The sequence below is a fragment of the Rousettus aegyptiacus genome, unplaced genomic scaffold (genome assembly GCF_014176215.1).
Source record: "Rousettus aegyptiacus isolate mRouAeg1 unplaced genomic scaffold, mRouAeg1.p scaffold_m13_p_4, whole genome shotgun sequence".
In the NCBI taxonomy this organism is placed as follows: domain Eukaryota; kingdom Metazoa; phylum Chordata; class Mammalia; order Chiroptera; family Pteropodidae; genus Rousettus; species Rousettus aegyptiacus.
Window position 1 is genome coordinate 1,703,386 of NW_023416307.1, and position 12,285 is coordinate 1,715,670.

A 12,285-nucleotide genomic window follows, 5' to 3' on the forward strand; every position below is an offset into this window, starting at 1 on the left:
CAGCCGGCACGGGGACCTGACTTTGCCACTACCTCGATCTCGGACTCCCAGCCTCCAGCCCTGTGAGAAACAGGTACCTGTTGTTCAAGCCGCCCAGTCCGTGGCATTTTATTTTAGCAGTCCGAGCCGAGATGCCGGACGTTGCAGGCCCACCTAGTGCCCCCACCTTAATGACCTGTGCTTTGAATTGGAATCAAGTGGAAGCTCCTAAACATTCCATTAATGTGAGTGAACCTGCATCTTTAACAAATCCTAAAGAAACTTTTTCTCTCCCATCTTCCCTTACGATTGTACTAGTTTATCTAGGTTAACCTGCAGGGCATATAAACTTTTCTTTCAAAACTACACGGCAAGACTAGAGAATAGATAGCCCTCTGAAGTTAAAATCAGTCAACTCAAAATAGGCAAGCTATGACAATGACCGCCCGTGAGGTGGCCTGTCCCTCGGATCACAGGAACGAAACTGTAAGAAAGACAAGAACAAGGAAAGGAGCTGAAAATAGTAGAAAAGACAAAATTATTGTTTTTTTGCAGAGGAAAGGACTGTCTGCCTGAGAACCCTATAGAACCCACTGGAAAATAATCGGATCATATGTAGTTCAGTGAGATGATTAGTTATAGGGTTAAAAGTACAAATATCAGTAGTTTTCTTAGATAACAGCAAAAACGACTAGAAAATGCTTTGGGGAAAGACTGTATTTAGAAGGACAAAAAACAAAAACAAAAACAAAAAAAAACCAACAACCCATGACATACCCAGAAATAGAACAAAAAGATCTATGTGAAGAAAATTATAAAGCTGTATTGAAAGTCATAAAATGCTATAAAGACAATAATACAGATGCCAATTCTTCCCCACCATGCCCCAATTTACTTATAAATTTAATGTAATTCTGCCTGCTCATGGCATTCCATTCTTTTTCTGGGTACTTTGGATATTCTATTCTTGGTCGTCTGTGAGACCTGAATAATTCTCTTTTTTTAGCTCATGTGAGTGGGTTTCAGCCAAATGGCTAAGTCAGCCTGGGCTACCCTCCATCTCCACCTTGGATCTCAAACCCTCCCATGCATTCCCCTGCATCTCTCTCCAAACGGGCTTTTGCAGCTTCCTACAAAAAAAAAAAAAAAAAAAAAAAAAGAATTTTGCTTAAAAAAAATTTTTTTTTGAAGCCTTCATCCAGCTTTGGTTCCAACTCAACAACTTCTTGCCATTCACGCTCATTTTCCATGACCGTTCGTTCGGACTCACAAGAGAAGGATCCTGATTGGCTAAGCCCGCCTCTCGAGTCAGGCAGCCGCCCCACTGGCCCAACTGGCTGTAGCTCAGAGAAGCAGAGGCCCATGGAAGGAAGCCTGGGTGGCACTGAGTCCGGAGGAAGGGTGTCGGTGACAGAGACCATGACTGGATCTTCCCCACATGGCTCTACCATTATTAACGGTGTCCATTTATCAGACACCTATGCTGAGCTAGGCACTCGGGTGTTTAATCTCGTTTTAAATTCCCAACATCTCTCCATCCGCCTTGCCAAGTAGCTGTTATCATCATCTTGATGGTCAGGAAACTGGCTGCTCAAGTTGGTAACTTCTCTGTGGTCACGTGGCCAACCGACCTGTAAGTCAAAGGTGAAGCCGGCTCCGAGCCTCAAGTGTCGGGGTCTTGCCTGCCTGAGTTGGGGTTCCAGGGCCACGTGCTCCGGGCTGGGATGCGCTAATTAATTGTGCCTCTGGGTCTGAGAGCCTGAGCACCCCTCTCCTGGGCGTTGACCAGACACTGCGCCAACCCGCCCCCCACCCTATTTACCTAGTACGTCCTGCCAACTCTCCGATCGCTCGCCGAGGGTGACGTGGCCTCGGGGGGACTTGAGCGATTCTCCAGCTGGTCAAGCTGCCTCCCCTCGGCCAAGCACGATTCTCTCCCTTTTGCCATTCGCTTATCTGAGCCTCTTCCCCACCGGCCTGCCAGCCCCTTGACGAGGGGTGGCCATGCACCAAGGCCACCCATAGTGACAACTCGGTACACATACATGGGACGAAATCGAATCAGCGACGCCCCAACTCGCTGACACCCTGTGCAGCCCCACTTAGGCGCACCCTGGGGACGCCCACCCTTCTCCCTAGGGTGAACACAGCGGCCACAGGAACGGAAAGGGTCCCCAAAGCCTGGAGCCTACGCCACCTCTTCTTCCTGTGGCTCTACAAGGCCATAGACTCACAACATCCAACGTCCATGCAGAGGGGGACACGGTTGGAGTCTCTCTCCTGCTGTCTGACACCCTGGGGGATCCACCTGAGAGGCAAAATGTTACCTTTGTCCCTGTGGCTCAGAGGAAGCCGGACACGCCCTTGGGCTGTGACAGGGACAGGCAGGCGCTTAGGAGCCTCACGGCCCTCACCCTGCCTCCCGCCTTCTGCGCCTACAGGCCGTCGTTTCTGAGGGAATGCTTCCTGTCCCTTCGAAGACGGGGGAACCACGCCCCAGGTCACCCCTCTTTGCCTGGAGTGTCCCCTCCAGGGGGCGCAACCTCCCCGTGAAACCACATCTGCTCCCAGATGGGTCAGAGCCGGGGAGACCGACAAGGGCTGCCAGGGCCGCCCGGGCGCGCCCAGCAGGGGAGGCCCGCCTCCCTCACGGGAGAGAGGAGGAGGACGGGGGGCGCTGGGGGTGCCGGGAGCACGGGGTGTGAGGGACACAGTCTGAAGGCGCAGCGTGGGATTGTCCTCCACTTCCTTCCCGTTGGTACTGTAGGGAGAAGACTACGTCACCACCCTTCCAGTTTCTGTGGCGTCCTTACCCACTCCCCAGCCCCCCTCTCGGGAAGCTTTCCATGGAGTGACCTCTCCCCCCGCCCCCCGCCCACGCGCACACCTGCCGTCCTCTTTTCGGTGGGGACTGCGGGCTGCCCGGAGCCGCGAGGAGCCCTGGCTGGTTCCCAGCACCGAGCGCCCCCCTTCAGTGCTTCTATAGCTGGACCCCCGTCAGAGGATGCTGGGGCTCCTCCCCGGCCCCCACCCCTGCCCCTGACAGCCCCTGACGGATAACTGCCAGGAGGAGGCGATAAACACATTTTCAGACGGGCTTTTCCGGACAGCTGATCCTCCCAGGCGCGCCGACCCCTCCCCTGCCGTGAGGGCAGACGGGGCCAGGCCCGCGCCCCAGCCGGCGCCGTGCACAGGTCGCCCCCGCCCCGCCTGCGGCCGCGCCCCGCACGCGGGTGTGAGCAGGCGCACGCTCGCCCCGCCCCGTCCCTCCCGGTGCTCCTCACGTCCGCCCGGATGCTGGCCGAGGACCCGGCGGAGGGAGAGCCCAGGTGCCCGCGTGGTGCGCCCTGCCGTCGGAGCACGCGGGGGGCCGAGGATGACATGCGACTCCCACACAGGGCCCCGCGGGGCACGGCGCCAGCGGCAGCCAGACTCGGGGCCGGGGGCTCCTGCCGCCTGGGGCCCAGAGGCACGCACACAGCCAGGCCCTGGCCCGGGGCCCCAGGAAAGCCATCCCCTCCCCACGTGGAGGACCTCCCCTCGCTGCCCGAGGAGCCCTTTGTGGTCAGGTGTGCGAAGCGATTTACCTGTGAGGTTCGCAGGGGAGGAGATGGGACGGGAGAGAAGCCAGACAGCTTCTTCGAATTGTGGGGAATAAACCCAACAGGTAGCAAATCAGTTTGTGCAGCTCGGGGACAGGGGGCCGGGTGGGGACAGGAGAACCAGCTTCCCCCTGGAGCCCCGCAGGCACGCTGCAGAGTGGCCGGTCCCCTGCAGAGCTCTGCATCGTGCCCGCCGGGTTGCCCTGGGTGACCACACCCAACACAGACACGTCACAATCCCCCAGCGGAATTGCTGAATGTCCGGGAGCCCAGGGACCAGAGCTCTATCCCCATCACGAGAAAAGGTGCTGTGACCGCCAGCGGCAGGTAGTACCCCCAGCAGAGGAGTGAGGCAGGGCTGGGAACGGAACAGCTCCTGAGGGCGGCCCGGCGCCCCGGCTCTGACCCTCAGGGCAGGAACAGACAGCGGGCGCCGTCATCTCTACCAGCGGGACTTCCCGGATCGACAGACAGGGAGGGACAGAGGCGGACACTTCGATCACGCATCTCAACTCCGTTTTATTACAACATCGAGGACGCTGGTTGCGGGGAGGGTGATACTGGAGATGAACATGGAGGGTGAGCCTCTCGCGACCGCGCCGTCACCCTTCCGGAGAGGGTAGGGACGCCCCGGGGCTCTGGACATGCATTGGGGACCGCTCTGTGTGCGCGTGTGTGTGTGGTGTGCGGACGATTTCTCTCTGGGGTGTTTTCTTTAATTTCTTGACAGATGATGGTCGAATCCGGTGTCTTCCGGCGGACTAGGAAGGGGCTCTCCCACTAGGACTGGGACCCGGCCTTTTTCTTCTGGAACTTTCTGAACTGAGACTGAATGGCCACCGCCGCACGCTCTGTCTCTGGCGCATCCATGTCGATGTCGAATTCCTCCTGGACCTTCTTCTGCCCATCTGCAGCGAGAAACAGACAGAAGGAGGTCACTGAGCGGGAGGGAGGGAAGCGGGGGGAGCGCAGCCCCCCGGGGCCACGTGGCGCACGCTCGGAGCCCCCCAGCCCCCCCGCACGAGGCCAGGTTTGCAAACGACAGTCCGGGGCGCGGGGCCCGCCCCCGCCAGAACCGGCCACGCCCCGACATCGACGTCTGCAAACGCGCGGAGCTCCAGTGCACGGTCTCCGAGCCCCACGCCCGTGCCGCGCGGTTCCTGCGTCTCGGGCCTGCGGTGCAGACCCGGGGAAAGACGCCAGCCGCGCCGCCGTCTTCTCCCGTTATCTCACGGAGCGACGGCTCGGACCGCGCTGCAGAGCCCGGCGCAGCGGCAGCCGCTGGGCTGAGCGACGGTCATTGCGCTTCTGGGTGTACTTCCCGCGCCAACGAGATCCGCTCACGGGACGAGGGCTCCTGGTGTTATCATGGTCACGACCGGCCGGTACCCACCGTCTGACCTTCGCAGTGGCCCAGCTTGACAAGTGGCCCAACTCGACAGGTCTTACAATTGTCCTCCACCAAGGTAGGCTAGGCCGTTGGTTTGCTGAGGCCGGAGGATCTGGCCGATTCGCATTGTGATGACGGTTGAAAACATGACATAAACCAAAGCACAAGGAAACCACACGCCGAGGGTCCCTTTGTGCTGTGTGCCTCGCTGAGCGCTGGCCAACGTCGAGCCAAACACGAAAAACAAACAAAACCCACTAGCCGCAGAAGGGGAGACTCTTCACGCCCCCTAAGCCCCCTGAAAGCCATCATCGGCATCACCAAGGCACCTGCTTGTCCTCTTACTACTGACGCAGGAGCCCGCCCAGGCCCAGGCCGCCTCCCTACACGGCGGCCGGGGGAGGGGCTGCCGAGGGCCAGACGCGGCCAGATACTGGGGTGCCCGGGGTGCGGCCGCACGGCCTGCTCAGTGGAGATCCAGCTACTTCGTCTACAGCCAAAGTGACAAATAAGGCCCTGGAGTTAGCTCAAGGCGCCTGGGCCAAGAGCCTTGATGCCACCTGGGCCTGCGCTTGGAACCTGGCCGTGTGAGGGGCACGTCCAGCTTGGGGATGGGAAGATCAGGGACACTGAGGCAGGAGAGAAAGTTCCAGGCAAGGGCCAGGGGCAGGAACCTATTCCCGACTTTGTCAGCAGGCAGCCTGAGTGTGTCGCTTAACCTAAACGTGGTGCGTTCACTCGCTTCCTCTCGGTGGCTTTGGATAATAATATTCAGGCAGCACAGAGGATGGAGGCCACTGGGAAGTGAGGCCGGCTGCTCTCCCCTGCTCGTTCCGTTCCGACTCTTCGGCAGGCAGGTGAGCAGTAGGTAGACAGATGTAGATAGATAATGATAGATTAGATAGATGATAAATTATAGATTAGATGATAGATAGATAGATGATAGATAGATGATTGATAAATAGAGATAGAGCCATAAGTAGATAGATTGATTGATAGATGATAGATTAATAGATGGTGAATGATAGATTAGATGATAAATGATAGGTAGATGATAGATAGATAGATAGATGATTGATAAATAGAGATAGAGACATAGGTAGATAGATTGATAGATGATAAATGATAGATTAGATGATGATAGATAGACAGACAGACAGATAGATAGATAGATAGATAGAAGTCAGAGACAGAGGTAAACACACACAGAGAAAACAGATGATAGGAATTCTTTATTTATCTGTCTCTCTATCTATCATCTATCTAGGAATATCGCATTTTAAAATGGTCCTCATCTCAGATGCCTCTGGTTGCGTGACTTTGCCTCTGTGGACCCCGGAGCAGCCCCCTCTCGGTTCTCCTGGAGATAAGCAGGTCCCCTTGTGACCCCTGCAATCACACCTCCATCTGGGAGGACAGGGCGCCGGCTTCACGAGCCTTGGTGGACTGATTGCCCTGTGACCTAAATCAGTAGAATTGTTTTCCTCTATCCCAGATTTGCTGCCGATGCCATAACAGCAGAGATTTTGAGTGCATCAACGTCCAGAGAATATTCGGGGGCCATCCATTGTCGCCCGCGAGCGCCCAGACCATCGGAGACTAAGCCTTACGCCTCTTGCTGCATCAGGGAGCCGTTCGCACTTTAATCCGCATCTCGGGGGCCCTTTCTTCAGAGAGGTAGGACCACTGAGAGGGGTAGGAGTGCCCGAAGCTCCAGCCTACGCCTTCCTTAAAAACGTTTCACAAACATTGTCACAGGAGCCCGAGGCCAGGGAACGAAGGTCCAGCAAAGCCAAAAGGCGAATGGTGGCAGCTCGCGTGCTCACAGCGGTCAACCCTTCGGTGCCAATAGCGTCTGCGTAAGGCACTCCTTTGGCACTACGAGCCGTCATTTTTCACATGATTTAGAGCCCCCGATCCTATTCCTCCCAGAGAAACCCCTGCATTCACGGTATGATGATCGCAAAGGGGACAAATTAGCTCTGGTGCAAAAAGACACAGGACGTTTCTCTTCTGGATTTAAAATGTCGCTGCAACCTGAAGTTTTGAAGGGCTGATTCATGTTTTCTCTTTTATAATAATAACCAAAAAAGCAATATTATTTTTTTGACAAATGATAAATGAAGAAGCAGGAAATTACGTATATTTAGGGACTATATAATGAGACAGTAAGGACAGGTCATAAAAGTAAATTTCCTAATTAGATCTTAAACTAATATCCTCAGTCAAAAGCGATTTACAGATCCCTCCCTTGTTTGAAAGCTATTGCAGTGTTTACAAAAGGAACGGCTATTATTTCAGGAACTGTTACTTTCTGTTTCCTCCGTACAGCGGAGCTTCCCCTGGGGAGGGCCTGCCACTGTGCCCCCCTCCTCTGAGCCGGCCGGGGGTGTGCAGAGCAGAGGAAGGGGACCCGGACTGCAGTGGAGAAGAGAGGACTAATTAGATTTGGTGGCACCGGGTTCAATGCAAACGAGACGAGGGTGCGGAGATGGCTTCCTGAGGTCCCAGGAGCCGGAAATGCGCACAGCTCTGAGCATCCTAGACTCGGCAGGAGAGAAAGGACGACCCGGGAGGGCATCCAGAGGGACCACAGCCAGGCACCAGCCCTCAGAGCCACTCTGCAGAGCCTCGGGCCCTGTGGGAATCCGCGCCACCTGCCAAGGCGCCCCTCCTGTGACCTTGGTGGTAGCTGCCAAGGTCGGGTGCAGGGGGGCCCCGTGAGAGCCTCCCCTCCCCGCTGTCACTGCAGGGCTGAGGCGCGGTGAAACTCAAAGAGAGGACCTCGGCCACGTCTGCTGGGAACAGGAAGGGCATGCTCCCTGCGGGGCGCTCCCCACCCCGGCGCCCCACAGCCTGGTTCTTCATGGGGCAACCTCCGCCTTACGCTCCTTCCTCCTCTCCTCCCTGGTCCGTGGTCCATCACCCCACGAAAGTGCAAGCTCCATAAGGGGAGGACTTCATCTGCCCATGCAGGGCCCGGCACATAGTAGGTGTTCAACCGGTAACCACTGACTCCCAGTGAGTCCACTAATTAGTATGATGGGCGGTTGTCCAGCGCATGCCTTTATCTGAAGGACCAGATGGAGCCTGTCACCCCCAGTGTGACCTTTTCACCTCCATGCGGGAGGGGCGCCTCACACCCTGCCCACCACTAGGCCTCTGAGGTGGGGGCAGGGAGGCACCTGGCAGAGCCCCGAGGGGCCGGCTGAGGGGCGCCACGCACAGGCGACAGAGGGAACAAGATGGGAGAGTTCCCTCGCTGATGGAAAACACGGCCACGTTCAAACGTAAGAAAGCGTTGTTTAACCTGGGTGAGCCTAGGGGACAGTCGGCGCCTGCGCAGACCGCAGGGGGACAAGGGGGTCCTGGGGTGGGCACCTTCAGAGGTGCAGCTCCTGACAAACACCCGCTCAGGTGGGTTCTCTTGCCAGGCAGCTTGGGTGGCCTTCCGAGCCCCTCCGAGCAGATGGGTGACTGCCGCCAGCCCCCGGCCAGGGAGTAAGGGAAGGGCAGGCCTGGCGTCGTGCAGACTGCGCTCTGGACGCCTCGGGGACGAGGCCGGCGCCCCGCCCCCCGCCCCCGACCCCGACGAGGAGGCAGCGGCAGGAGCAGATGGTGCGGTCCGGGCGAGAGCAGGTGTGGGTGTCTCCGAAGCAGGTGCGTGGCTTCTGTGGGTCTCAGTTTGCTCATCTCAAAAGTGAAGTAAAATCGTTTTTTTTAAAGCCGTCTCTACCTAGGCCCCAGGGTTATGTGTAGGTTGAGGCCATTTATAAGTTAACCCGCGGGCCCCGGGGTGCTGGGCAGGTCGTGCAGGAGCTGCAAAGCAGGGGAGGGGCCCCGGGCAATGGCACGGCTCCCCAGGCCCGGGGCCCTGACTCTGCGCGGTGGGGAGACCCGTGGCTGCTCTGGCCGTGCCAGAGGGGAGGGGGGCACTGTCAGCAGGGCCGGCCACGTGGCCATCGCAGCCTCACGGGGGAGGGCCGGGGCGTTCGCTGGGTTTGCAGCAGGATGTCCCCGCCCTCTGGCGATGCCCCCGTTGCCCTCCCCCGCCCCCTCCCGCCCCCTGGTGGTGCCCCGCCCCTCGCACCTGCCAACCCCCGCCCGTCCCACCCCCGCACCCCCCGCCTGCCGGCGGTGCGGGCAGAGACGACGCCTCAAGAGCGGAGCAGCGCCCAGCTCACGAGTCCCACGAAGGGAGACGTGGGGCGCGCAGAGAGGCGTGTCCCCGGGCCCCGTCGCTAGGAGGCGCTGAGCGCGCGGCGTCTCTGCAGGAGGGACGGCAGTGACCAGGCCAGGGGAACGCGCGCCTCCGTCGTCCCCGGCCTGCCGTGCGGCCGAGCGCCTCGCCCTGCTCCGCGGGGCCTCGCGGGGGCGGCTGCAGGCTGCGCGTGGACGGTGCCCGCGGCTCGGCATGTTCGTTTGGGGTTCACGGCCCGAAGCGGGGAGAACGCACAGGCCCCGGGCCCAGTGGCGGCTCTGCATCAGCCTGCGCGAACAAGCGGTGCCGCGCAGAACTCTTTGAGAACAGCCCGGCACGGTCCTTGATATGTGTATGTCTCCGGGCTTCTGGAATTTTCTTATTTCTGCGTGTCCCTCTGTGAAGAAATTCTGAAGCTGACCAGGAGGATGGTCAACAGATTATCTGCACCAATTAGCTGGTTTAGTACAAACAGCGATCGCCAGCTCCCCTCCACCGTTTTCCTGACCTCCTAGTCGGGAGGCGTGAGAAGGACTGTAACTGCACTGACCAGAGTGCCTGGGTGGGCCGGGGGCTGCCGCCCGCCCTTCGGAGCCCACCCAGACTCTCCGGGGCCCGCCACCGGGAAGACTTGGCCTCAGGGTGAGGGGGCAGGCGGAGGGCTTGAGGACCAGACTCCACCAGGCTGGGCGGCCGACATGGTCCACCTCCCCGGTACCCACCTATCCACGTGTGCCCCTCTCCTCCCTCCCCGCTTCTCTCTCTCCAAACAAATGGCACAATTGCAGAGTGGTCCCGAGCACTGAGACTTTGCCCCCTGGACCGGGGCTCCAGGGAACAACCGACTCGCAGCACAGAGCCCTGCAGACGGCCCTGGCGGGGCGAGACGCGGCTCCTCGGGGCTCAGGAAGCCGCGAGGTGCGCGAGGCCACGACCTCCCGGCCGGGAAGGGACCCAGTGCTGCTCAGATCTGCGTTTCGCACCACCGTAGACGTCGCTTACGCCATTCCTCTGAAATAGCATAAATGGATTTTCTTTGGGAGGTGCCTTGATGGCAAACGCAAACCGGAGGATCATAAGTGCAAAAGGAAGGCATCGCGGCCGGCTGAAGACAGCCCCAAAGGGACTTCGCGAGTCCCTGGCACCGTCGTGAACGTCCATCGGGCGGGAAAACGGTGTGCCACGGGAAACTCCCCGGGCCTGACCGTGCCGGCACAAGCGGGCCCGGCGCTGGAGGAGTCGCGATCAGACCCGCCGTGGGACCCACCGCCGGACCGGCCGCACTGAGCGGCCGCAGGGCCGCGTTGCCAAGCGCCTCACACAGGCTCGGGGCTGAAACCCCGACGTTTATTCTGTCACACGTCTGGAGGCCGGAAGCCAGGTCCACGCGCCGCGCGGCCGGTTTCCCCTGAGGCCCCTCTCCTCGGCCTGCGGACGGCCACGGACGGCCGCCTTCTCGCTGTGTCCCGCATGGTCACATGTCCCCTCCTCTTCGTATAAGGACGTCAGTCGGATCGGATGAGGGTCCACCCGAGGCCTCATTTTTGCCGAATCACCTCTTCAAAGGCCCTGTCACCAAACGCAGCCGCACGCTGAGGGATGGGGAGTGGGAGGGTGTCGGGGCTCGGCACGTGGATTTGGGGAGACGCAGTTCGCCCCACAGCAGCACCCAACCGACCTTTGAGGCTCCTTATGTTTTTAAGTAGTTTTATATTCTTTGCCTCATCTGGTTTCCGCCCCGTTTCCGAGAGCTGCAAGAAACGTTCATTGTCCTCACTTTACAAAGGCACAGAGCCGAAAACGTGTGTCGCCCAAGACCCCCAGGTGAGTGCTGGCCGAGCGCTGATCAGAACCCAGTTCTTGCTCCAAGTCTTGCAGGGCTGCATGGCTGTCAGCCACCCAGACACGCGCAGAGACAATGGCCTTCCGTGGGGACCCATCACCGCTGCTCGCGGGGGGGAAATCACCTGGGTGGCCCACGTCTGGACACGTGAAATGGCGGCCAGTCTGCTCGCTCACAAGGCGGTCCAGGAACTTGCTACCAAATTCCGCCGACCTGCGAACAGCCCGGAATGCCTGCTGCAGGGGGCGGGAGGGAGCAGGGAGCCCGCCCAAGGCCCTGCTCCCAGGGGAGAACGGAAAGCAAAAAGGTGCCCGCATGGATGAGGTGAGGCACGGAATTTCAGAAATTCCAAAAATAGAGCAGAGTGATGAGCGGGAGAGTGTGCGCGCGTTCAGTGGTCAGGTAGGGCCTCAGGGAAGGAGACAGCGGGGCAAGAGGAGGCCTGTCCCCAAAGCCGGCCAACGACTCACCCGGCAGGCGGGAGGGGCAGCAGGAGCCACTGACAGACACGACACCTTTTGAGAAATTCCATCTTCACTTTTTGAAGTAATCCCTGCCGCGTTCACAATCTAAGCGGCCGACTCCAAGTAATTAGCATACATTCTTTGGAAAGGAAATTAACGGATGTGCAGCCGCCCGGGGCAAAGCAGAGATATTCAAGGACCCTGGACAGACGCGATAAAGAAGTTTGAAACGCTCATCATTCCAGAATGTATCCCAGTAATGCCCACGCCTGATTGAAGGGACCCAGAGTCCTTTCTTTCCGAGTTTATAATGATGTAAAGTCGGCGCCTACAGATATTGGTGATTGATAAGTCAGAGACTCGGGGCTTGCATGCACACGTGCACACATGCAGGCGTACGGGCTTTTGTTTACGTATTTACAGCTCTCCATATTCTAAGATTTATTTGAATGCAACAAATTACTTCCTACGGCCTAATCCTAGAGATGATAAATTTGCACAGAAGCAGTAAATTGGGATATAATCGTCCTGAGTGGGAGGCCGCCTGGTTGGGCCGGGCAGCACAGAGCGAACTATAAAAGGCCCTACGTTCTAGCACGCCATAAAGAAACAACAATCATGTAACTTAAATATACCTTGCGAATGGGGGATCACAACGCCGATGTTCTCAGAACGTCCTACCTCCTTTCAAAGTGTAATGTTAACTTGGAAACAATTAATACATCGCCTGCGTTGCCCTCGATATGCTTAAATTAATTGACACAGTGCCAGGGTTCCCTGTCCCTTAGCTGGGCATCCATTCTCTT

The 12,285-nt window shown here is 58.4% G+C and overlaps 1 protein-coding gene across 1 annotated transcript in view; it reads right to left on the bottom strand.

The window, feature by feature from the left end:
* Window positions 1-4,084: 4,084 nt before the first annotated feature.
* PCP4 (Purkinje cell protein 4) overlaps window positions 4,085-12,285 on the bottom strand; it is a 51,830-nt gene continuing 43,629 nt past the window's right edge. The window contains exon 3 of the mRNA XM_016121759.2: window positions 4,085-4,489. Coding sequence (XP_015977245.1) covers window positions 4,362-4,489 — 128 coding nt within the window. The 3' untranslated portion in view covers window positions 4,085-4,361. The remainder of the gene's footprint in view (window positions 4,490-12,285) is intronic.